This window comes from Helicoverpa zea, chromosome 19, assembly GCF_022581195.2.
Source record: "Helicoverpa zea isolate HzStark_Cry1AcR chromosome 19, ilHelZeax1.1, whole genome shotgun sequence".
In the NCBI taxonomy this organism is placed as follows: domain Eukaryota; kingdom Metazoa; phylum Arthropoda; class Insecta; order Lepidoptera; family Noctuidae; genus Helicoverpa; species Helicoverpa zea.
This window is the reverse complement of record NC_061470.1, coordinates 4,071,457-4,098,813: the sequence shown is the minus strand read 5'-3', so window position 1 is coordinate 4,098,813 and position 27,357 is coordinate 4,071,457. Positions and strand designations below refer to the sequence as shown.

At 35.2% G+C, this 27,357-nt stretch overlaps 2 protein-coding genes across 2 annotated transcripts; one reads left to right on the top strand and one right to left on the bottom strand.

Annotated features, from left to right (window-relative positions):
- Positions 1–1,889: 1,889 nt before the first annotated feature.
- On the bottom strand, positions 1,890–2,723 carry LOC124639654. The gene has a single exon (XM_047177096.1). The coding sequence runs from the start codon at positions 2,537–2,539 to the stop codon at positions 2,243–2,245; it is 297 nt and encodes a 98-aa protein (XP_047033052.1). The 5' UTR covers positions 2,540–2,723; the 3' UTR covers positions 1,890–2,242.
- Positions 2,724–18,206: 15,483 nt separating this feature from the next.
- Positions 18,207–26,843, top strand: LOC124639813 (aldo-keto reductase AKR2E4-like). The gene is made up of 7 exons (XM_047177294.1): positions 18,207–18,292; positions 21,476–21,577; positions 21,967–22,137; positions 22,525–22,641; positions 23,324–23,491; positions 23,965–24,165; positions 26,369–26,843. Exons 1-7 carry the CDS (start codon positions 18,260–18,262, stop codon positions 26,546–26,548), a joined length of 972 nt encoding a protein of 323 aa, XP_047033250.1. The 5' UTR covers positions 18,207–18,259; the 3' UTR covers positions 26,549–26,843.
- The last annotated feature ends 514 nt before the right edge of the window (positions 26,844–27,357 follow it).

Sequence of the window (27,357 nt, the reverse complement as noted above, 5' to 3'; positions counted from 1 at the left end):
GACATGCAGGACATCCTATTTTTGAATAATTCAGCGACATCACGACCTAGCAAGTGCATTCATAGCAAGTGATAAGCTATAATCTTATAAAAAAGTCATGATCATCGTACTTTTTTCTCAGACATCTGCTCTTTCACGTAAGATAGGTACGTGGTCTTGTAATGATTATTATTTTACATATCCACAACCTCCACAGCTTCTAAACTTTCTAAAAGTTTACGTTTCATTTTTTTTTTGCTTTTTAAACATGGTATTTTTGGTGTTACATAACATATAAAGGTACATTTCACTATCCATCGCCAGAAACGGTTCAAAATATGTTTGTATTCTGTAATGATAATGATAGGAGTTGTTTAAGCAGGCATCAATCGGGCTCCCAAGTTTAAGTGAAATTTTTAGGTTAAAATTGACACCTAGGCTTTGGTGAAAATGAAATTCTTATTAAGTGTTCCGTAAACGCTCCCTAAATTTAGGTATTCGTTGGTGAAAACGGGCATAGTGGCCATTTGACACAAAAGGGTAGGAATACCACTAAGAAATATTCAATAGGGTATGTATGTATCGACAGTAAGTAACAATTTGTTAGAATTTGATGCTGACATAGATAAAAAAAGGTGCGTGTTTTTTTATCATGGAGACAATGAAAATTTTAATTCAATTGCGTCTTGCGCGAATCATAGATGCTTGTGAAGTCGTACTGTTATGACGAAACGTAGGTAGGTATCTATTGGAAAAAAACATTCCTGAGGTGCTTAAGTAGAAACCCGTGTAGCTACAAAGTAGCCTTTTTAATTAAATGATAATTGTAACTACAGTTTTACAGGTAACGAATTAATAAACTTACGCATTATAAATTCACACGACAATTAGAACCTTGGCAATGAACACCAATTATACAAACATTGCCAAGCTTTAATTGCATGCCAATAATTGTCGCATAGTAATTATTGCAATAAACTACCACGAACAAGCAACACTAACACTTAAAAACTTCTAACACGAAGCAGACAATAGACCGTTCATTGTAGGATAACTGTTGTCTATAAATAAAAGCTTGTAAAAAGGGCATCTTGCGTACTATCTATTGAAGTAGCTAGGAAAACAGTGCAAATGAAGGAGCGCGCGCAACAAACCGCTAATTTAATTTAAAAAGAAAATAAAGTTAAAAAAAAAATGCTTATAACCTTTGTTTTGGCACTGCTTACATCTAAAGAAAAAAAATTATTAGTATTAAAAATTATAAGTGAAGTATTAAACGGTTTCACGGTCAAATGAATTCAACAAAAATATTATTGGGATTGCTCTAAGTTTTAAAAAAAGTACAGGACAATAAAACCAATAAAGTAATTAATGTAATAAATAATTATAATTATGTATTTACAATAATTGAGCAGAAATAAATAAGCTAGTAACTACCAGGTACATCGTTAATAAGTTAACATTATTAATAGATATCTAAAGAAAAAAGCTCATAAATTAAAAAACAAAAAGTTGAAAGGCATAGAACTAAAAAAAAATTACGTTAAGTATGGAATCAGGCGTTACTTTGCGGAAATCCATGACATAAAATGTTAGAAAAATCTCACGGAATTAACGCCACATATTTTTCGTATCATTTTAAAATACACGTACAATTTTTTTTGCATTCATGAAAGCACAAATACGCCTACTTACTGCAATCTTAGGCCCATATTGGCTGCCAATAAATTATAAAAAAAATAAAGAGGGCATTAAGGTAAGAACTAAAAAAATATATAGATATGAGGTTATTGGAATAGGTACAAACAATTTACTACTTTTTAGACGTCACAAATGAGGCAAAAAGTAAATTAAAGTTTCGTTACTTATTTTACTTTTTGCCTCATTTGCCTCATTTTTCGTTACGAGTCTTTTGCTGTGTTCAAAATTATTTTTGATCGAAGCAAGATAATCAATAGCAGGTATTGGAATCTGATATTGTCAGATTTCAGAGTTTTACTGTTAAGAGCTTTTCATACTCGATTATTGACGTCTTTAACGGCATAAGATGTTTTGTAAGTGAAATAAATAAAATAAAAAATAGAAAAAATATAACGACATTTTTCATATTTTAACACTTATGTACTTCACATTTTTACACTAAAATAAATTAATTTGCAATTAAAAACTAAAATAAGTTAATAAATAATTTACAAAAAGACATTACAACTGGGTAAATGCAAGTTATTTGGTATCGAGAATACGCACGTTTACACACTTAAAATTAATAATCGTCGAAGAAGTCTCCGTCATCATCATCAAAATCATCATCATCATCCGCTCCTGGGGGCACGAATGCACCATTCATCACTTCACCAATAGGCTCTTCGAAGCCAAGAACTTTAGCAAAACCGTACACCATTCTCATCACCACTAGTCTCGTGAAATCCACAGGCGTTGTCTCTTTCCTCTGCAAAGTCAGCTGCTTATCCGTCGGATAATCCTTTATCTTCCTCCTTTTCATCTCACACGGAGCCAGCACCAAAATAACCGCGAAAATAACGAAAAAAACACGCGCCATATTGTTTCAATTTCCCGCCGAATTTAATGTCAGATAAGGATGCGTTCACTTTTATTAGTCCGATTTAAATTGTATTAAAAACTATTTTGCATTATAGAATTGTTTTTGACCGCGTTGCGTTGAAAAGTGAAGAGGCTGCTAACGGAATGTTGGCGCACGGGCGAATGAAGCCAGTTACTGCGGGCCCGGCACTATTGTGTGTCATGCCAATGAGTATATGGATAACTGTCTTAAAAGCCGCGACGACCGATCGGCAAAGAAATATTTTACAGTTAGTTAAGCATATTGGGTCCGGTGAAAAGGAATCTGATTTCGTGTTAATTTTCCTGCATTTTATGCACGGTGACGTTATAACCGCAAATTTACTTACTGTCGGTATTGAAAGCGGGACGTGTACTTTGAATAAGGCGCAAGTAATGTCTTTCCTTATACGAGGATGAAAGTAACACTCCTATTTTGATTGTAGTCGGTTTATTACTATTGTAATGTGAGGTACCTATTGTAGGTACGACATTTCTTATTCATATTGAATTAACTCAGACCCTAGACCTTTATTTTCAGGTCACTGGGCTAACAAAATAATGTCTCCAAAAAAATAACTGGGGCGATTTTAAGTAACGCGTAGGTACGGAAATGGCATGAGAACCACGTGCGTAGACCAGTCGTGACAGTTTTTCGCAAAATTCCTTTACAAGTCAACAGCAGTTCCTGTCCATGGTATTTGGTACGAACTCAGTGTTTGTATGTAGGTCTGTTAGTGGCAAAGATCATGACTCGACTCAGAGATCTCACCGCCTAGATAATTGCAAGCATGGCACGCGTTCTAGACACGGTGAAGCCAGTTTACTGTAAACGTTTGCGATACGATATAGCGATATTTAAATTTTATTTAGCCTATGGTATGACTGTTATAGTATAAAAGTCCTTACTAATATTAAAAAATACAGGGTGTCCCAGAAGTCGACGTCAAGCTGCAACTGGGTGATTCTGCTGCTTATTGTGGTCATCAGAAAAATAAAATAAAAAAATTATCGTATTTATTTTTAAAGTTATTTCAATATTACTTTTTTTTGAAAAATGTACACCCTGTGATGATTTTTGGACTCTTGTTGCCACAAATCTTAACTTATTCCAATTATTTTTTTTTGGTTTGCAATTCTGAATAGTTTTTGATGGCAGTCGCTCTGTGTAAAAAACCAGTATCCTCGCCGAATCCCCTAGGTTAGGCCGACCCCGTGAGATATGGGAAAAGGCTAGGAAGATGATGATGAAGTTATCTCTATTTACAGGCGTCCCGATCTGTCCCACAGAGTATGGCTGACTCACTAAGAATTTATGAACTTATTATGATGTGAGTTTTCTTAGAAACATTTTTTTTCTTAGTTGGGAAATAAAGTGGTAAATGTTATACCATTTTAGAATCCCTATAAAATGCGCCAACTTTTTGAGTTACTTGCCAAACTGACGTAGTACATTTTTTTTTCAGTACAGTCAGTTGAAGTTGAGAGAATTAATAATCTGGAATACAGTTTGGAATTAAAACCCACATTTTCTTCCAAACCGGAGCAGTTAGGGTGGGATGTCGGGTTACACATTACAGAAACACTATTCAGAATTGCAAACCAAAAAAAATAATTGGAATAAGTTAAAGCCGCTGATATAGAGAATATATTTATTCTACAAAAACGTGCTATACGTGCGATATACCAATTAGGTACCAGAACTTCCCTCAGAGAGCTGTTTAAAGAAATTGGTATTCTTACTGTGGCATCACAATTCATCTTTGCCAATATACTGTATATTAGACAGAACTTACATTTATATACCAAAAAAAGTGAAGTCCATAGCATTAATACAAGAAATAAGCATAAACTGTGTGTACCCTTTCACCGGCTTCATAAAGTGCATGGTTCATTTCTGGGTCTAGGTATTCGTTTCTATAATAAACTTCCTCTGTCTTTATTAGAACAGCCGTTTAATAAATTCAAAGAACAAATTAAGGCTATTCTTATTCAAAAGGCATATTATACAATTAACGATTATTTGAATGATAAAAATAGTTGGTCGCCATGTTGAACGCAAGACAGCTATATTATAATTGTCTTTTTTTTTGTGAATGACATCTTAATTTTACAATCAATTATTATTATTCATTTTTTTTTACAATTTTATATTTTTATTATTGACCTTACTTGGTTTTACATTATTGACAGGATACATTTACTGTATTTATTATGTTTTATTTAAATCATCTATTTATATTTATTTTTTTTTCCTTTGGATTACAGTAAATAAGGACCACTACTTAGCGATAATTGATCCTGATATTGAGTTGTGTAGCGGTGAGTACGTCATGCTCCCTTAGACGGCACTGCTTGCGGTAGCGTCGGCGGTCGGGTTGCTTCCCTCCCTCAAAGATGTGCGAGGGGGGCGATGGCTGATCCTCGCGTTATGCTCGTGAACGGGTGCTGCTTGTGGTGCCAGGTCGTCTTACTGACTATACTATAAGTAGTATTATATAATTTTGTAGACTCTTTTCTTATACTTCTTTTTTTTTTTACTGGCTGAGCGGTCCAATTTACTAGATTCATTACTTACCCATGTTGTACATTACATAGGGTTGCAATAGAATATCACATGAAGGTGGGCACTCCCTCATAAACTATTATAAATATTGGAGGCTATACATTTTTTTCACATCATATTTATTCAATGCTTGAGTTAGACAAGTTACGTAGGGTGAGTGCTAGCTAGCATGTGGTGGATTTTATAAATCATTTTTAAATGTAATTTTATTTTATGACAATATTGCGTATTGCATACTGCAATACTCACTGTACTTTGTTGAAAGGTTCTTTTGACCTACAGACAAACATGTGTTGCTGGGGAGTTTGTTGCGCCACTTCTTCTTCCCAGCAAAAACACATAGGAAGTGGTGAAGGGTGGGCGTTTTGGGGGCTGTCTTATGTAATTTTTTTTTCTGACGTTCGAAAAGTGCTGTTTTGCAGCCAAGTTTGAATAAATGAGTTTTGATTTGATTTGATTTGATTTAAGATTTGTGGCAACAGGAGTCCAAAAATCATCACAGGGTGTACATTTTTCAAAAAAATAATATTGAAATAACTTTAAAAATAAATACGATAATTTTTTTATTTTATTTTTCTGATGACCACAATAAGCAGCAGAATCACCCAGTTGCGGCTTGACGTCGACTTCTGGGACACCCTGTATATAAATGCAGAAGTGACTCTGTCTTTCCGGCTACCACGTCAAATCTACTAAACTGATATAATTAATATTTTGATAAACAGGCAATCTAGAGCCTGAGGAAGAACACAGGCTACTTTTAACCCGAGTGCAAGAAGTAGTTCTCTCGAGACGCGGGTGGAACCGCGGGGAACAGTTTAAGTAGCTGCGTGTGAACGGACAAAGTTATAAAAAATAACCTTGTTCACTGATCTTAAAGCTAAAATGAGACACATATGAGTTAGAGCCAGTTGCTACATTTAGTTAGTTCTATTTACGGTAGCAGTTAAGTTTAATGACTGCAGTTAAGTGCACTTATGAGGTTGAGCAAGATTTTTAAACGTGAGGTTATTAAGTTGGGTAGTATGGCACTTTTGCTTCCGCTAATATAGGTTATTTTAAAGTCCAGGATTTCTTTACTCAGACATTTGCATCGAAAATACTTAGAAATAACATATAACTTAGAAAAGTAACATTGGTACGGTACATACTTGTGGTCATAATGCGGTCATCAGCCAAACACAAAATTGGACCTCAGCTCGATTCTGATAGACACAATGTTTTCTATAATCGTGGAATCGTAAAAAATATTTTCGTATGAAATATGAAATATAGGTACATTTCAAATCGATAAATCAAGCAGTGTTATGCATTGTAAATTATATTGCATGTAAATTGCATTTTTGAATTATTTAAAACGAACCCTAGCCAGGTAAGTGCTGTCTAGGAATGAAGGAAATTAGTTTTATTTCCCATTTATTGACTGTGGAAAGCAATTCATCATTCCTCGAAAATTTATCGTTCGTCTTCCGTCATGCGCGCACGCAGAATTTGTCGACATAAATAGTAAACCGGCGTTTTTATCACGTTAATTGCACATTAAAAATATTTTAGGTGGATGTTTTGAGCAACTTTCGGTAAAGTCATTTTTTTATATGCTGGGTATTACAGGTATAGGTACTCTTACTCTTCTTAGCAGGTTAAAAACGTCGTTGAACTATTTTGGTCATTGACTTTAAGCAGTCAAAACGCTATTTTTGTTTTTTTTTGTCCATTTGGATTGTCGTTTGTCTAAGGACATTGTTCAATTTTGGCCTAAGAACCGATGTGAATATAAATTATACTATAATTTTTATTTATTTTTATATTGTTTGAAACATATTTTAGTATTCCACGGACACTTCAAATAAATAAATTCCAAATAAAAAGTAGGGTCACAATTATTGATGCCTTATAAAATGTTTCCGTCAGCCAGTGCTGCCAGTTTCGGAAGTTTTCGGGATTTCGGTAAATACGGATCGAATTGAGAACCTACTTTCCGAAGTCGGTTATTAAAATTAGTTGGTAACACTTTATTCATTTAAATACCTAAACTGACTAGCTAGAAAAAAGCTAGTATTCTGTATAATGTTTTAAGATGGTTTTGAGCGAATCGCGAATTTCTAGCTTGGCATTCGAGTAGGATTATAGTTTTCGTAATTGGCAACACTGGTGTACTTCAGTCAGTTTGCTAGAAGTCAGTTTGATTGGTTTGATTGCTTTGCGACTATCGTTTCTTTTGTGATTTTCTATGCGTTTCATGGTTTTATTCTAACAACTTTGGCTTGATTACGGACTCCGATTAGATTGCGTACTTGGTAGACTCGGCTTTGTGTAAAGAACTGGATTTTACTAGCATTTTCGGATATTGCTCTGTCTGTGATCGAATTTAGTTATATTATAATTACAACAATGGATGCAGAATATAGTATATTGTATAAATTGTGGATCTGCTGGAGGTTCTTTGGTATTAGAAAACGAAGATATACTTCGTTGCATACAACAATGGACTGTTCCCCGTATGGTAAGTGGTCTACGAAAGTGTTTTTCTAATTTTGATAAGAATGTTACTACCTACTTATGTTTTCATAAGCACACAATTTCTCGGTTTTCAAATCAATTGCCACAATTGCAAGTTACTTGATATTTACTAATGATTTTTTGTATTTATTATTACAGGTTGAAGCTCATGACCTTATATGTACGACGTGTTGGTCTGAAGCAGTCGAGCATAATAAGATGCAATGCACTGTTGGACGCAATTGTGTACTTTGTAAGAAGCTCCTACCATCAGGCATACTGTTGCAATTGTATCGTTGGGCGTAGAACAGTGGGCTGTTGTGCCCACATAATGACTATTATCTGGTATTTAAGCTGGGCGAGATACCAAAGCTCAGTTCTTAGATATATTATTGAGAAATATTGATGATTAAAAACCTTTAATTGAATATAAATATTGTTTTTATTGCACATTCTCGAAAACCTCTTTCATTGTTATTGGTAAACCTTACTTTAACTGTTAAATTATTTTGTGTGGTAATGACATTTTTAGTATGGTCTGTGCCTTCTTGGTAATAGACCGCGGGTTCGATTCCCGCCTTATGGCATGTAGATAGCTAGGTAACTGTCTAATATAAAAGTAGTAACATCATTTAAATAAATAATTCTCCATCGTAATAATATCGATATTTTATGAATTGTGGTGAATGGAACTCTTCCATTTTGGAAACTTATGCGTTTTATCACAAATCCAAAGTGGATTCACTATATATTAAGAAACGTAACGTTGAAAGCAAAAGCGTTTAGGTAGTTGTTTTTCATAAAAATTCTAAGCATTTATGAAAACTAGTCACACGCCCCGTCTTCGCACGGTGGCAATGTAAAACCTTGGTGTAAACCTTCCTCTTGACCTACTCTATCTATTAAAAAAAATCGCACCCAAATCCATTGCGTAGTTTTAAAGATCTAAAGCATTCAAAGGGACAGACAGAAAATGCAACTTTATAAAATGATCATTGTCAAAGAATTATCTTAAACTTGACTATTTACTATCTCTTTTCCTAGTATCTAGTAGAGTAGTCTTTTCCTAGATCTAGAAGAGAACATATAAAGCTGTACATAGTATTGTTGATTTTTTGTATAGTGTAGTTTGATAATACTACTCTGATATTTCACGCAAGCTTGGTTATTTTTTATTTATAACCTCAAAATATTAACTTTTTTCGTAATTATTTTAGTTTCCTGAAGTGTCCGTTCGTGAAAACTTATTTCATAGGATTCCATATAATTTTAAGAGTTTATAGAAGTCACTTTCCATTCGAACGGTTCTTAGGCAGAACATGTATGGAGCCGGAACAATGTCCTTTACCTAATTGCACGAAGTTGCAGGTGAGTGTCAGTGCAATTACATTTACAAGGAAAAAACTTAAGTCAGCTGAATTTACATGATTAATTTAAAGGCGATACACACTTTCAAAAAATATTTTTTTCAATGTGTTTGTCAAAAGTTTTTAAGATCTACCTGTTTTGGACGTATTACTGGAAAAAAAATAAAAGACCTAAAAATGCTCGAAATAATATAATTCAATAATTCAAAGAACAATAATGAAACTAAATTAATTTACAGTCATTATCAATTAACTTTTCATGACTAATTTATTTTACCTTTTGGTACTGACAAAAACTACATCCCTTAAGGCATTTACGCCTTACGGGATCCAGGAAAGATATAAAAAATAAACCGGCCAAGTGCGAGTCGGACTCGCGCACCGAGGGTTCCGTACAAATGCTGTATAGATAAAAAGTGAGTTTCGCGCCAACCGTTCAGTTTAGAACAATCATAGTTATGGTAATTTCGTGAGAGTCAAAATAGTTAATATTTTTTATTTTATAATATAACTAAAATAGTAGGCCAGTACCTTGTAAAAGTTATTTTATTGAAGTTATTTTATAGTCATCATTCAGAAATCTGATTGAAAATAACTAATTATGTCTTGGTCATGGGGCATATCTGACCCGCTTTGTAAAACGTGGCGGACATGAATCAAAGTAGTTTTAAATCGTGGAGAATGGTATGACGTTTCTTTGAATATAAATATTTTATTAAAATTCCATGGAGACGAATGTCCAGGATCGTTTGAAAAATATAAGACAAGCAGTTTCAGAGGATTGTACAGGTTGCAATGCTAGTTTTTATTGTTAAAGACATTTCATAAAGAAGGAAGGTGCCAATCCGGATGACCAGGATCTGATGAGGATCTGGAAACCCTGAGAAATCGAGGGCAACTCTTGAATATTGTAGGCACGCATCGAGTCATAACCAGACATGTGAGTGTATTTTTGAGGGTACTGGTAAACAGTGAAGGTTTGGAGCTGATTTGATTATGGAGACTACATAGAGTCAAGGGAACTCCCGAACGGTATGTTGCAACTACCACGTGTTTGGGCTTATTTTATTCGTATTGGCGAAGACTTTCCACAAAGATAGGTTTGACTGCCATTGTGGGATCGACAGCTAAGATCAGATATAGTTATGGGAACTCCTTTACAATTTATAACGTAACCTTGTGTTGGAGCTTATTTTATTTTAGGTGATGAGAATTCACTACTAACTTGGGTTAAAGCAGCCATTGCAGGAATGGGATCTTTTATTTTTGACGGATTAATCACCTAAAGAGCCCCAGTTTCAGGTTTTTTTCGAAACCGCCTGACGACTTGTAGCTGTCGAATTGTAACAACGACTTCTAGAGAGTAGGATTCGGGGCTGCTGGCTTTACGTTTCTAGAGCCTTGACAAAAGTGTAATTCTGTCCCTTTCTTTGTTTTATAAAGTCGGCATTATTTTATTTTGTAGCATTTTACAAACAAATCCAACTTCAAACATATAAAAAAGCAACAAGAAAACAAAAGCAAAAAAGAAATTAAAAAGATGTTAGGTGCATCGGTCTAGAAGTCGGTGTCTAGAGGATCTATATTTATTGAACCACCGAGATCTAGACCGATGCATATAAACAGTTTTCTTGTTGTTTTAGAAGTTGTTTTTTTTTTTGTAAAAAGTTTTTATTTTTAACTTTTGTGAAAAGTTCTCGTCAATACGAATAATATAAGCCCAAACACGACGTAACTAAAACATACCGAGTTCTCTCGACTTTCTCACGTCTCCATCATCAGATAAGCTCTAAACCTTCACTGTTTGATAGTATCACCAGACATACATCTGAGAATCAAGTTTTAATCCTATGCTATGTTTTAATGCCTACAATTTTTGATAGTTGCCCTCGATTTCTCAGGATTTCCATCATCAGATCCTGACCTGATGACAATGGAAATAAACGGCGAGTATACTCTTTCACTACAAAGAAATGATTTCTCAAATCCGTCAAACTTGGTCGTTTAAATTCCCCATTGAAATGAAGAAAATATTTGATGTTTACACCTGATTTTCTCTAGATTCCCATGGTTCACATTGATGCGACTAATGCCATAGTAAATCAGAGCCTTTATCATTATACTGTGCTATATTTCGTTCGTATCCGCCGTGGGTATGGTTTTCATACTAAGATGCCCAATGACCTTTGAATGATTTAAAATTTTTCACAGTTTAGAGGCCATTATATTTAAGAAGTGTTTGATATGAATTTCACTTTTTATTCAAAACTTTAATATCTCTACGCGTTCATGTGAAAAAGGGTAGGTAGTAAGTTTATAATTATTAAAAAAATATTTTATGTCATGTAAGCAAAAATAATATTTTAATATTTTATGTACCTTCAAATTTATCATTTTCGCAATTTTTCCTTTATCTGTACTATATAACGTTGCTTCGTGCCGAATTTTAAGATTCTGAGTTCACGGGAAGTACCTTGTAGGTTTTGATTCCCTAGCGTGTGGCGGAAATTCGTCAAACTGCTGTATCTTTTGATCGCGTTAACTTAGAAGTTTGATTTTTTCATTGCTTAAAGGGACAATAGACCTAGGTATTTGGTATAAATTTCAATTTGGTACCTTTATTCGTTCGTGAGAAATGAGGTAGTAAGTTTCATTTTATTAAAATATTTTTATTATATTATATAACAAAAAAAATGAGATTTTCGCAATTTTTCCTATATTTGCATTATATAACAATGCTTCATGCCAAATTTCAAGATTCTGAGTTTACGGGAAGTACCCTGTAGGTTTTGATTCCTTTGCGAATGTCGAGAATTTGTTGAAAATATCGACATAATCGGTTGTATCTGTTGATTGGCTTGGCTTAGAAGCTTGATATTTTCACAGCCTAAAGGGACAATAGACCCGAGTATTTCATGTGAATTTCAGCTTGATACGTCCACGCGTTCTTAAGATAAAGGGTCTTGACAGACAGACAGACAGACAGACAGACAGACAGACGGACAACAAAGTGATCCTATAAGGGTTCCGTTTTTTCCTTTCGAGGTACGGAACCCTAAAAAGCTTTTATGACCAACCTAATGTCATGTGATTAAAAAATACAAACATCTTCTCTATTAGTCACGTAGAATATTTCTCTAAAACCGCTATCAATTTAGCTATCAATGGGAATTCAGGTCTCACGTACAGTTCTGCGGTTCACCATAAAATAAAAATAAAACCAGTTAAACAACCCACATACTCAGACATACTCTATGTGAGGCCCACCAGGGCCAAAGCCTGCCAGGGCTGCGGGGTTGTTCGAAAGAGTTACTGCGGCCCTGGTACATAAAGGGCTTAAGAAGGAACATAGTGGGTTTTAGTCAGTAAGATTCTGACACTCCCAGATTTCCCATGAAAAAAAGTGACATTGCTATTTTTATTTGGTGGCACTCTGAATAGTTACAATCAGCATAAAAAAAATTAATAGTCAAAGAAAAAGTGTTAACTTAAGGTTAAAGATATTTATTAGAACTTTAATCAACATTTTTGCAGGTCACTTCATGCGATTTAAAGAGAATAGAAATCCATCTAGATATAGATATTTATCAAACTTCATTTAAATGGTGATCATCTAATGACGTTAGATCGGGTACACAGAGCATAATGCCAAATGGTTTTCCAGTTGATCAGAATTTACTGCTACACAGTGTAAATAAGTAGATATATCTGAGATCAAGCCACATATAACATCACGAGTCCATTACTGTCAACTCAAGTAGCAATATCAGAAAACATATATCAGTCAATATTTATAGCCATAAAATCATCAGACAAGTGTGCATCATCTCTTACTGTAAAACACTTTCGTCAGTCACGCATATATTCCTACTTCGGGTGTTCCAACTAACACACCGTGTCACACATACCGTAACTAATGTACCGTAATAAATGTTCTAACACAGAACACAGTGAGACACTGTGTCGATAAACCCTGGTCTTGAGAACTAGTGTTAAATAATCGAAAGTGTTGAAGATGCGTTGAAACGCGTGGTAACAAAAAGTAAATATTTATCGTACGGTATCTTTTAATCTTGGCGATTTCCCGACAATTTGTTGTTGCATTTTCATGGGTCATTATTTTCTAAATTGTAAAAAACGCAGTCGTTTTTGCGTTTGCAGTCATCTTGCCTCGATCCGAGGTCATTTTGTGCTAAATTAGTGTGACCAAAAATAGACGAACAAGGCTTCGTGTCCTTATTTAATCTTCTTCGTCTATTTTTTCCTGCCTCTCTGATGTATATCCATAAAGTGTCTTTCTTTCTATCAAGTCTTTCTTTCTATCAAATGGTATGGTTCAAAAATACTTTTTGACTTTCGATCCCCGTTACTTGCAGGCTTCTAATTCCACCTAACTACCTAAGCAGCAACCATATCTTAACCCCGTGTATTTAATGTGGTTAAAAAGTCAAAAATAGATTTAAATCTTGTCATCCATGCACATGACCAGCTTTTTTATCTCTCAAGACAAGAAAAGCTTATCTATCTATCAAATAGGTATCTGGAATGCAATCTAGCGGTTTCTAGATAGATCATAATGTTTATTCAAGCGGGACAAACTACCGATCTGCGGTTGACCGCAGCTCATTTATTCCAAAGACCTAGAGTGCAACTGTCAAGGAGGTCGTGTAAATTGTCAACCTCTTTACTGTTTTCGCGGTTATTGTGAAGCGGGAAAGAGCGGGAAAATGCCTTTAAAGCATGTAAGTACCTATTCATGTTCTGCATAGCCTATATTAGCATTTATTTTAAAACATGTTAAGTAGTATTAAGTTATGTTGTGTTTTTTTTGGGTAAAATTATGTAATAATAGGGGAAATAAGTAATATCAAGGCTTTAAAAGTTTCATGATCAAAACTTCGCAATAGAAGAAATTCTGAGGTAGGTACTTACATGTCACACAAAAGGTAACTTCTGAAAGAGGTAAGAGGTCCTTTAAAAAGATAATTTAGTAGAAAATTGGTGACTAATTAAGAGCATTTTACTATATCATTGCTAATTTATTTCGTGGAAGTCTTGTCCACTTTGCTTGTCATTTTTTTTTGATACGTCCCTGTCAAAATTGAACTTATCAACTCGACTCATGAAAGTATGTCGCTTAAAACGAGTTAATGTGAATAATAAGGTTCACATCGTGTGTACGCGTACGAAATAGTCGATCGGAACCAGGCTGCCTCGTGGTCCACTTAGGACTTTCACCAAAAGTGACACGCAAGTCCTAATCGGTAGGAAGTCGGTGCATCGATTAGAAATCGTTTATTATCCATCCTTTTTAATCGATTCGTTAGTTACCCGTGCTTACAATTCGTTGATATCATCGAAATGGTTTTTGTGGACTTTGTAAAAAATATATTGATATCTATACCTACCTACTAATATTATAAATCTGAAGAATTTGTTTGTACCTATCCTTGATTATTTGTTTGAACGACCGGGAGATTACAGGACTGTTTCTTTTTTCAGCATTAGATAGCACATTTATCGAGGAAGGCTAGAGGTTACTTTTATTTAGGTGCGCCCAGTAGCACTCACTAATAGAAGCTAGAAGCAGTATTAGCAAATAAAAGTCTGCCTGGCAATACTGACCCCTTGAGACCAACTTAACAAGGGGTTCTGAATTCGATTATTTTGCAAAGTTCGATTCTCGAACAAAGTTGTGTTAAAGTTTTCTAAAATTTCTGAGCAATACCAGTGGTTAGTATGCATAAAATCTGGAACAAGTGAACGCTGTACTTAGCACATAATATCTATTAATTTCCGCTTCTCGAATGACAGAAAATAGCAATTTTTATGTCTTTAAGGCCAGTGAAAACTAGAGACGTTCAAATGACAACCATACTCCATGGTAATAAGGTCCGAAATGCGTATAAAATGTGTGAAAGGTAGAAATAATTTTCTTGGAACGAAAGCGTACTACTTTTGATACTGGTGGAGAACACAATACAATCATTGTTTTTCTTAATGTTTTATACTGATGAGATGTAAGGGTGTTTACGGATAAGTTATTAACAACAGAATAATAAAACATTGGTAGGTACCTAATAATATGTTGTTCGCAGATTTTAATTAAAAAGACTTTCTTGAATTTGATTTTAATAATGCAGGTTTCTTATAAATCCCGCAAAAATCAATGACATGCATCAACAAAACATCTTATAAAACAAAAAAAAAAACGATATAATCCACGCTCCCCAGACCTCCCAGATATCCCAGATAAAAAGTAACTAAGGGTACTTTTTACCGGTGTACCTTGATACATGGGCACTCAGACTGATTTTGATTTTTTCGAATGAGTCCAGTGTAAAGCCAATCATGATCATCTGATCCAATTTTCAATCTCCAATTTCGAATTACCAAATCGAACGAACTAGAACCAGCAGATTTGTATGTCATGTTATGTCATAATCGTAATTAAAATAATACACGTGCCTTGTACATACAAGCCTATACTTATGTACACAAAGTTCATTTATCTGTAAAAGCCAATGACCGGAGCGGCCATATCTGAGCCTACACGTAACTGGTCAGTTCAAGAATGCGCAATAGCGATATTACGATTGTTTTGCTGTACATTGGGTTCCGTATTAAAAAGGATTAAAATATTCAAAATCAAAATCAAATAAATATAAATCAAAATTCGTTTATTCAAACTTGGCTGCAAAACAGCACTTTTCGAACGTCAGAAATTAACAAAAGACAGCCCCCCAAAACGCCCACCCTTCACCACTTCCTATGTGTTTTTGCTGGGAAGAAGAAGTGGTGCAACAAACTCTCCAGCAACACATGTCAGCAGCACATTTACGGCCAGTTTCTTCATCAAAAGTTAAAGTTAAAGTAATGTCTAAAGTAAAAGTAACGGTCAAATACGTTTTTTCAAGGCTAAAGTGACAGCAAAAGTAATAGAAAAATTGAATTTGACCGTTACTTTTACTTTAGACATTACTTTGACTTTTACTTTGGCTTTAACTTTTGATGAAGAAACTGGCTGTAAAAGAGTAATGAGAAAACCTGAATTTCGAATTTCATCATCAGTTATTTATTTCAGAGTCAGACTTGCCATCCGACTGAAGTTTTTACTTAGGCATAAAAAAACCTGAAATCGGTTCATGTTCGGGAGCTGCTATGCTACAAACACATCAAACCTTTTACACCACGTCAATTTCGAAATTTATGTATTTTTTTTATTGCATTTTGGATAATAAGCTGTCGAAGTTGGTAGTTGGTTCAAAAGTTACATCTAGGTAGGTACATTTTATTATACTAGACTCTAGAGCGACAATGTAGAAGTTAGAACTCTATAAAAGCATTGTCAAGCAGTTTCATTCAACTTTTTGCTACAATAATCACTGTTGCATTAGCGTACTATATCTAAGGATAATAATTCTGATTGTCTAATGACCTCACGAATCAACGTCGCTATTTCAACACGAGATACACGAATTCACGCTTAAACATAAATCTCTTCTATTCTATTCTATTTTTATTTATGGCAATCCATGTCGATGCAAACGTCGACGATTCTGCCAATGACAAGTGGAAGGAGAATAAATCTCTTTTGTCTGTCCTCATTGACATTAGCAAATTGTCGCGTGGCATTGCACTTTTATTTAAAGTCACGCTTGCTAATAGCATTGTCTTACAAACATTTGCAAATTAGGATTACGATAAAGATCTTTTTGCAAATTAAGTTAAAGATCTTACCATACGAGTAATTATTACAACTTATTGTTTTAGTCGAAAGACGGCCACGGCTGGACAAGGGTTTCCCCCAAAGGCCTTCACTTTCGTCGGCCTTCAGCAATCTGCATCTACTGTTGCCCGAGACCTTGGCCAGATCGGCGGTTCTTCTAGTGGCTAAAATAACTATATACTTAACTTTGGAAACCTTTCTTTTAATTTGGCAACGGATTGGTATATACGCCTTTCTGACCAAAACCCGCCCATATTCCTTCTGGATACCTGATATGCAATGAAAACATTTTCGAACAATTGTGTAGCTCGGGTTTACGGAACCCAGAAAACCGGTTATCTTGCTAGCTGGTTTTTATAGCCGCTAGACAACGCCAGAACAAATTATAAATGAAGAAAAAATATGCCCATCGTAATTTTTATGTAAATCTGTTTGTAGGCAATGCTGATCAAGAGATTACTATTTCCTTATTGGTAGTCTTGGAATAAATTGGCAGTAAAAATTAACTGGTATTGAACTAATTACAATAATTACTCTACTGCTCTTCTAAGAATTGAAGCTAATTGCTATTTAATAGGTTTTTTTGGATCATAGAAAAACAAACGTCTTTATTGTTTTTAAGTTGTTCAAAAATGAGGTGAGTTGCAAAAATGGTGTTGCAAAAAAAGGGACTTTTGGAAAACCTGGGGATTTACATGTATGAAAAACATATATATTTATAAATATAGATATTTTGTTAATCTACAGCTATGTTATAAGGCTGAAGAGTTTTTTGTTTGTTTGTTTGTTTGTTTGACTGTGCTAAACTTAGGAATCGAACCACTAGGGTTTATGATTAGATCTTTCATTGTTCGATAGCCCATTCGGGAGTATTCAAACAAAATCATGCAGCTTTATAATATTATCTAGCGCTTATATTTATTTCGGTAGTATCAAAATTAAAATCTTTACAAGTTCCAAATAAGCTCTCATATTGTCGTTCTCACAATGGGTAATGTATCCCCATGGCAAATCGCAGAGTAACTATCCGACCTCTTCACCTCACGATCTTCGAAAGCTGTGAGAACCTACTGACTTATGTTGGCCTAGTACTTCTCTAAAAATCAATAAGTTCTCTCTAATAATCGATCTATCTTTTGTTTGAGATAAATATTTCAATTTGACACAATTGCAACCTAAACACGTATCTAAAAATAATAAAAACTTATAACTAAAATATTTACCTAAAACTAAAAAGCATAAAATTCGTCCGCATCGCTGTCGACTGGGAGCGTACCCAAGAGGCTGGCAGCATTACCTCGTTGGATCGCCATGCTGATCCTTTGTCCGAGGTAATAGCCAGCCTTTTGGTCACGAGAAGCGTCAACCAGCCGCCTAGAGAGATCTTTATATGGCGTTAAATGTTAAAATGCAATCTCTAATCTAGGATAGTTCGATTATAGCAATCCACCGTAAGTTATATGCTTACATAATATAGTATATGAGCATAGAACCTCTAACCAGTTATGTCAGTGTGTTTGTAATCTTAGACCCGGTAACATGTTACTCTTGCTATTTTTTTTCGGAATTAATGTGAGTAAAAAGTTCGGTAATTACCTATGTTAAATGTTTTAGTTTAAGTTTTGATAGGCTGTTTATCTCTTAATTAAAAGTAAACAAAAGCTAATTAGTTAATTATGATTATTATCTTTTGTTTGTCAAACTGGGGTTGTAATTTTGTTCTTGTTTGTTTGATGTTTTGTAATAACAATTTTGATAATTAGGTATTCAAAGTTCAATGCCTACCTAGGAGCTCGTGGAGTACTATATTTTATAATATTTTTCGTTCAAATTGCTGTGCGCTTAATTAAGGTGTGATTTTTATTTCTTTGTTTTAACTAGATTCGTATGATCCTGAAATTCTAATTTCAATTCGTATTGATTGATTAATTGAGGCGTTTCTTAGCAATGGATAAGTAGGTAGGTAATACTTACGTTTATAATTTAACTTAACATACCGGCTTCCAGCAGCAATGTCAGATATTTAATTTATTCAATGTTTTCCTGATCATTTTCTTATTTGTTTACCTATTGGTTATTTTCTAACTTAGTCTAACCATCTTGGAATTATCTAGCTGACTTGCAAGATTTGTAGTAGATAAGTATAACTATGGTCGATATTTTTTCTCTTGGTTAATGTTTTGGCATGGTTCGGAAGACGCTGGATGCAGTTCGCCTCCAACAGGTATCTGTGGAGGTCTAAGGGGGAGGCCTATGTTCAGCAGTGGACGTCCTATGGCTGAGATGATGATGATGATGATGATGGTTCGGGTACCTAACTCAGAAGTGATTGCACAGAGCCGTACTATATGCATGTAATGTGGACCATGGCAATAATGTTCGTTATATAAATCGTTCGTTATAGAATTTATTTACCGAGATATAATATTTTCTGGCGTTTACATAGATATTCACTTATAATACCACAAGAGCTTCAAAATTATCGGGTATTTTCCGATAGGTTCGTTGCAAACAAATGAAGGAGTCAAGTTTTTCAGGTTAAAAAATAACGAGCGCGAAGCGCGAGTGATTTTTCCTGGAAAACTTGACGACTTTATTTGTTTGCAGGGAACCTTGAGGGAAATGCCAGAGAATTTTGAAGCTCGTGTGGTATTCGGGGGATTATTTTTCCGTCCCAAATGTCGGCCACAACCTGTCAGTTTGACATAGCAACGACCAGAGAAAATATTCAAAAAATTATCAGTATAATACCATGTAGGTTGTACCACGTGACGTCGAATGGTGCAATTCTATTGGTCGATATTTGGGTCGGAAAAATAATCACTTATAATACCACAAGAGCTTCAAAATTATCGGGTATTTTCCGATAGGTTCGTTGCAAACAAATGAAGGAGTCAAGTTTTTCAGGTTAAAAAATAACGAGCGCGAAGCGCGAGTGATTTTTCCTGAAAAACTTGACGACTTTATTTGTTTGCAGGGAACCTTGAGGGAAATGCCAGATAATTATGAAGCTCGTGTGGTATTCGGGAGATTATTTTTCCGTCCCAAATGTCGGCCACAACCTGTCAGTTTGACGTAGCAACGACCAGAGAAAATATTCAAAAAATTTTCAGTATAATACCATGTAGGTTGTACCACGTGACGTCGAATGGTGCAATTCTATTGGTCGATATTTGGGTCGGAAAAATAATCATAGAAAAACGGTAGTTAATGGTTCACTGTTTGTGTTTTTCCCCGCATAGTGTTAACCCATCTTATAAATACTTGAAACAGTTGACTTTAGTCCAAATAAATAAGTATCGCCTCCTTTAGGATTATGATGCACTCTTATCAACCTTCAATCATTTCGAAGGCTATCAGAATAGAAAGTTCTTAGAATTGAATCATTGACGTCTAATATATTGCTTAATTTAGATTTATAGTAAATGTTAAGGTTAACTAATGCAGCTATGTTTGACAAAATTATATTAAAAGACGTCAGAGATCCTTCTAAAAGTTCTTGAATAAACTGTAAAATAGCTATATAAAGCAACTACTTACTGCTAAGTCAAAATCATTTACTGTACTTACTTACTGAAATTTTTAGACAAAGTTCTATGTATATCTCTCTTAAATATTAATATTATTATACTTCGGCCGTTCAGAGAATGCGTTCCTGACACCTATCAGTTAGTCACGACTAGTGATGGGCACAACATAACACTGAGTTCGTTACCGTTCCTTCAAAATGAACCGCCGCATTATTTTAAGATTATTTTCGTTTTAAATTGGCGGAATCATTTGTTTTATATTTTAGTTATTTAAGTGGAAACCAAAAAAAGGTAATATTCATATAATAAAATTGTTTTATTTATTCTTTGTTACAAGTACATTGAATTGAATGTGCGAACAGAATATTAATCAGACTCCGATTTGCTTGAGGAGGTGGTGTCTTCATCATCATCTTCGCCTACATGTATAATTATATTATTATCAATAACAGAATCAATCCTGATATCTCGGTCTAACAAAAGCCGGGTAATCAAATAAAAACAGATCGAAAACACTTGAAAAACGTGGTCTATGCGCACGAAACGACAACGGACGACTGTTTTAGCGTCACAAAATGGCGGCCCATAACGCCATTTGGGGTTACCATTTTTAATCTAAGTATAAAAATGCGGTTTGGTCATAGTTTTATTTTTATATTTCATAAACGTTATAATTAAGTCTTATAGTCCATTATTTTCCAATTCTTAAAAAGAAAATCAAAACGTATTATTTTATATTATAACTGTATAAGAACAGATTACGATACTTGCCTGTTATTTTTAGCACAGCACTACAAAATATAAACCGCTGACATAACCTTGTAATAGCGCAGTATAGATTTAGAAAAATATTGTTTACCAAGTTATTTGACACTCAGTTTGGCACAAAATTATAACATTCATTGATTATTGATATAATAATGTTGTTTTAATGCTCCTCAATTGTTAAAACGGTAAACAACCAGCAAAAATATTTTTATCGTAACTGCAACGCCATTGCAAAGTTACGTCGTCAGTTCAATCGCGACGTGTCAGGAACGCATTCTCTGAATGGCCGAACTATACTCACTTGCGTGATGTCAGTCGTATGTCTTTTGTTTTAAAATAATTTTAAAAGACGATCAGTTCTTCAAAGCTGTTTTTCTCTTTTCTATTCCTTCAGCTATCTTGTCGATTGTTATAAAATTATTTTTGTTAACTTTATCCATGGATTGTTATTTTTCAGGCGGTCTTAGCAGTGGTAGCTCAGGCACCCTGCATAGAGCTGAATGATGGAAACAAAATACCTGTACTCGCTCTGGGTACGGGCAGAGGAACTGCTAAGGAGGTAAGTCGTTAGAGCATACCTGTAGTAGATATTACAGTTGATGTCAAATAATTTCGCCACTACAAAGAGTCTGCTAGTGACTCCGCGATAGTCAAAACATATTTACAAAATACTACTACGTATGGGCAAGCTGAGTCAGCCATTTGAACCCTGCTCAAATGGCTGACTCTAAGAGGGCAGAGTTATTTTAGAGTTATCTATAGATGTTTTATCTCACGAAAATGACTGCGATACTGAGCGCTCCTGAGCTTACGACGCATACAAACAGAATATGCATGCACATTCACACACACAAGCATGACTCACCCGCTTTCGTGATACAAAACATCTATATTTAGATACACAAGAAAAATCAACAGCTTAAAGTAAAAAAAAACCTTATATTCTAGACAGAAACTCTAGAAGACGTTCGCAACGCAGTCCTCTGGGCTATCGAAGCTGGGTACCGGCACATTGACACGGCTGCAGTCTATGATGACGAGGAGCAAGTCGGTCAGGGTATAGCTGACGCGATAGCTAAGGGTATTGTCACTAGGGAGCAGATATTTGTTACTACTAAGGTGAGTTTTACTGATGAATTTATTTGTTAAAAAAGAAGACCCTAAAATCCCAAAACATGGCTAGTGTTTTGAGATGATATGCTAGAGAATAAGCTCTTTCAGAAAACCTTCTAAAAGATAATACCAAGATTAAAATGAGTGATTCTTCAGAGGTCATTCTATGTGCACTGGCCCGTATTACTGTAAGACAAAATTTTAATGACTATGTTAAGAGCTGGTGAATCGTCGAATGACAGCTGAAGGGGTCATCCGTGTTTGGATCGAAAGGGTGACATAAAAAGGGCACAAAATTGCTTCTGGATTATTTTCTCAAACAATCACTCAGCTTCAAACCCTAGAATTTTTATAATCTTTAAATTATTAATGTCAGTATAATATTTATTTCAGTTATGGAACGACAAACACGCCCGTGACCAAGTGGTGCCCGCGCTCCGCGAGTCTTTGAAGAGGCTAAGACTGGATTACGTAGACCTCTATCTCATACATTTCCCTGTTTCTACTAAGGTAAGATATTTTGACTATCTATTGCTGGTTTCACCTGCGCAGTAGCTCTTGTATTTTATGAGGTTCTAGATTATCTGTGTAAAGAAATTCATTATAATCGGCTGTGAGATGAAAGGCTATGGGCCAGGCTTAGCAGTTCGACAGTACCTATAGGCTGAGTAAAATGAAAAGCAGTTTGTCAGTTTCTTTGTGATATTCTACTTGGAATATATCAATTTATCTTGTTTTACATCATAACACGACAACGAGCATACTTTAAAAGATTCCTAAATAAATGAATGATGAATATATCTGCATCACAAGAGACAATTATAAAATTCTTTGTCCGTATCGGGAAATACCCGCAACATACATAAGATTAGCATTCCTTTTAATTAAAACAACATTGTTAACGTAATCTTGCTATAATCTGTATTAAAAAAAAATGCCATCTTGAGTTAGGATGTCGTGACGAATAAGAGGTATAGTTAACGAGTATCTAAGATTATGCAGATTGGAAAATAATATAGAAATACTTGCACCTAGTCTGTAACAACATATTTGGCAAACCTGGTGATGAATGCATTCCTTTTTACTCGACGTCCAAGAAGGGTTATGTTTTTCCTTATCTCAGGAAAAAACAGTATAGTTTACAGTCTAATCTTTACCCACATTGACAAATAAATCTTCCTTTTTTCCACAGAGTGACGGATCCCCCGACAACATAGACTACCTAGACACATGGAAGGGAATGGAAGAGGCTCGTCAGCTCGGCCTCACGCGGTCCATCGGCGTGTCCAACTTTAACTTATCTCAGATCGACAGGCTGGTGGCAAACTGCCAAGTCAGGCCTGTTGTCAATGAGTTTGAGGTGAGGGAAATGCATATAAAAAAAAATAGTTCATTGGGCCCTATCTACATATATACTTAATATTATGTCAATTCCACGAGTTTCGCAATCTCCCTTATACATTGACACATAGACGTTATATTTAATTAAAATGATGTCCTATTTGTTCGTGACATAATATTCAGTTTTAACTCACCGCCAGTCAGTCTCGTGCCCATTACCAGCTGACTGACTTCAAAAGGCTTGCGAGTAAACGTAGTTTACATCCAAAAACGTGTACTAAGAACTCATGCTGAGTTGTGTGATATGTGATTTATCTAATATGCGTTGATAAAAAAATGTTGCTAATAAACTTTTTAAATACTTCTGACATGGCCCTAAAAGTTTACTGATGTGTTTATTTTGCTCTGTTCACCGACTTCTATACTCTCTTTTTATGAAACCCCAAAATCATCTACCAACTTCAACTATGTATATAACCATATTTCTTCCAGGTAAACCCAACCCTCACCCAAGAACCCTTAGTCTCCCACTGCCACTCCCTCGGCATAGCAGTAATGTCGTACAGTCCGTTCGGTTTCCTCGTCTCCCGCAAGCGAGATGACGCCCCCCCTCCGAAGTATGATGACCCGACCCTGGGCGCTATGGCTGCTAAGTACGGCAAGACTCCGGGACAAATCGTGCTGAGATATTTGGTGAGAACTGTTAATTACTTGTTTAGTGTAGAATATTTTTCTGTGTTCGTGAAATCATTCTTGATGGACCTCCGATGTGTTTAATGATGAATTCAATGAATTTGAATTGATTATTTTTCGAGATTTGTGAACACAAACGAAGGGATGTTTTCATTTTTAAATTGACCATTCTGGCGTTGCCATGTCCACTTATAACACTCATAACAGTTTTAAAAGTTCTAAATTCTGTCCCTAAAGGACAATGCTATTCTTTGTATGGAAGATGGGCTCAAGAGTTGCCCATAGTAACTGTATAGTGTATTATGTTCCATAGGCTTATAATAGGTCCCAGACCGAAATATTTCGAAATCTATCCCAGGAGTGCTGAGAAAAACTGGTTTGACTCTTATTCAATACTACGAAAAATATGCTTACGAACTCTTAACTATTTCACTTTTATTACCTTAATTGAAATGCATTATAATATTAATCAACAAATACGAGGTATTGAACGAGATTTTTTTTTACCGACTTCAAAAAATGGAGGAGTTTCTCAGTTCGTTTGTATTCTTTTTACGTAAGTACGTGCATAACTCCGTCGTTTACCAACCGATTTAAACAATCATTTTATTGTTTAAAAGGATTTACTTTCCAAATAGTTCCAGGGTCCAGGGTCTGGTGATAGAAACCTTAAAACATTATGGAACTCTCGGAAATTGTAAGCACATATCGAATAAAAACTTGTCATTCGGGTATATGTCTCCGACACCACAAAACTGTGGAGGTTAAGACCTGACCTGACGATGGAGACGACAGTGAGACGAGGGAACTCCTCAACGGTATCTATTTACTACCTCGTGTTTGAGCTTATTTTATTGGTCTTGATAAGATTTTTCCATTGCCATTAAGGATATTAATTGCATGACGCTACTTGAACTTAGGACTGATTGTGGTAGATAGAGACTGAAAAGCAAGAGAAACAACAATTACCTTTAAACGTCTATTTCTGTTTTTTTTTTAATCCTGTTAACAGTGAAACCACTATCTATCTGAATGTTATTTCAAGAAAAGAGGTTGTTAGGTTTGTGGCTGCTTAAAATGGCTTGCTAACAATGGCTGGCTAACATTAGAACTGGTTTTTCTCGGGACCTCTGGGACCGATTTCAAAAATATTTGGATTCCGTCTTAAGAGTGAAGTAAAAAACCTATTTTAACCATTCCCACTACTGGGCAAATGGCTTGGGCTTCATAAACTGACTGTTCAAGTTGGACATTAGAACCGGGTTTTCTCGGGACCTCTGGGACCGATTTCAAAAATATTTGGATTCCGTCTTAAGAGTGAAGTAAAAAACCTATTCTAACCATTCCCACTACTAGGCAAATGGCTTGGACTTTATAAAGTGACTGTTCAAGTTTAACATTTGAACCGGTTTTTCTCGGGACCTCTGGGACCGATTTCAAAAATATTTGGATTTCGTGATAACAGTGAAGTAAAGAACCTATTCTAACCATTCCCACTACTGGGCAAATGGCTCAGGCTTTGTTAAGTGACTATCTATGGAGAACATTTATACCGGTTTTTCTCGGGACCTCTGGGACCGATTTCAAAAATATTTGGATTTCGTGTTCAGAGTGCACTATGGAACCTATTTTAATAATTTCCCCTACTGGGCAAATGGCTTGGGCTTTATAAATTGACTGTTCAAGTTTGACATTAGAACCGGTTTTTCTCGGGACCTCTAGGACCGATTTTTAAAATATTTGGATTTCGTGTTAACAGTGCAGTAAAGAACCTATTTCGACCACTTTCGCTACTGGGCAAATAGTTCAGGCTTTGTTAAGTGACTATCTATGGAGACCATTTGAACCGGTTTTTCTCGGGACCTCTGGGACCGATTTCAAAAATATTTGGATTTCGTGTTCAGAGTGCACTATGGAACCAGCTGAAACTACTCCCACTGCTGGGCAAACTTTGAGCCCACACCCTGGCATTGTCCTTTAAAAACGTCAAAAAAAAGTTAGAAGGTCTGGTAACCAGACTTACCAACCAACGAGTATGAGGTTGCCCGCTAACTGGTTTGAGGAGGTCAGACGGGCAGTCGCTCCTCTTCTCAGCAGCATCTGGTTAGATTAGAAACTGAGTCCAACATAGTTAACAAAAGGCTGAATATAAGGCTATATAGAATAAGAACCTATGTTTTCTAAATTATTATCTTGTTTCCAGATCGAACGAGGTCTAATCCCAATCCCGAAGTCCACAAACAAGAAGCGTTTAGCTGAAAACATCAACATTTTCGACTTCCAACTAACGGAAGACGAAGTCGCTACCATCAGCAGGTTTAACAAGAACACCAGAGTTATCAGCATTGAAGCATGGAAGGACTATCCTAACTATCCGTTTTAGGGATACTTTAGATACCTATAAATAGCTGTGAATCTACAGATGAATAAAATAGGGTTTTTCAAATAGAAGAAGTCTGTACCTAGTTCCTAATATGCTGTTGCATATTAGGAATTTATTAGTTTACTTTTGTGTAAAATTGAAAATCAACAAATGCATATTTCTGTGAAAGAAACAATTACGGTTATTGCAAGCATTTATATTCGTGGTACAATATGATGTTACATAGAAAATAACAATTTTAGACATAATTTCTGTAGATCGCAAATAAAGTTTTTTTTTTTTTTTAAATAATAAATGGTCTTTTATATTAAAGCTGTTGTATCCTGCTATAGGGAAAACACCTCTTCCCTCCCCTTTAAAAAACAATGTATCGCACCTTCTGTGCGAGCCGCGATGGATGTATTCAAATCGTTTGTTGACACAGCAAACAAAAAAGACACAAAATATTACAATGATGATAAAAAATAAAAATATACCTAATAATATTAAAAAATAAACGTCAAGAACATGTCTAAAATTACATTTGACGGAAGGTATCTAGCTGGAAAAAGGCTATGTTAACCGAGTAAGTTCGTAGGTAAGTTAGGTAGGTGGGTATATTTACCTTTTCTTGAATAACAAATGGTATAAAAACACAAGTCACGTGCTAAAAGCAAATGCCAATATACTAGGTACAACAGGATAATCAATATTTGTTTCAACGGACGTCGAACTTGTGGCCCTGAGCAAAAAATGGCTCCGTTCTTCATATTGTTTACTTTTAAAAACTAGATATAATCCTTAGAAACCTTAATTATCGGGCTATTTAC

Coding starts and splice junctions, on each gene's coding strand:
- LOC124639654 (XM_047177096.1), bottom strand. CDS start 2,539: ATGGCGCGTGTTTTTTTCGTTATTTTCGCGGTTATTTTGGTGCTGGCT.
- LOC124639813 (XM_047177294.1), top strand. CDS start 18,260: ATGTTACTCTTGCTATTTTTTTTCGGAATTAAT. Junction 18,293..21,475: donor TATTTTTTTTCGGAATTAAT/GTGAGTAAAAAG, acceptor GTTATTTTTCAG/GCGGTCTTAGCAGTGGTAGC. Junction 23,492..23,964: donor CTGTTGTCAATGAGTTTGAG/GTGAGGGAAATG, acceptor TATTTCTTCCAG/GTAAACCCAACCCTCACCCA.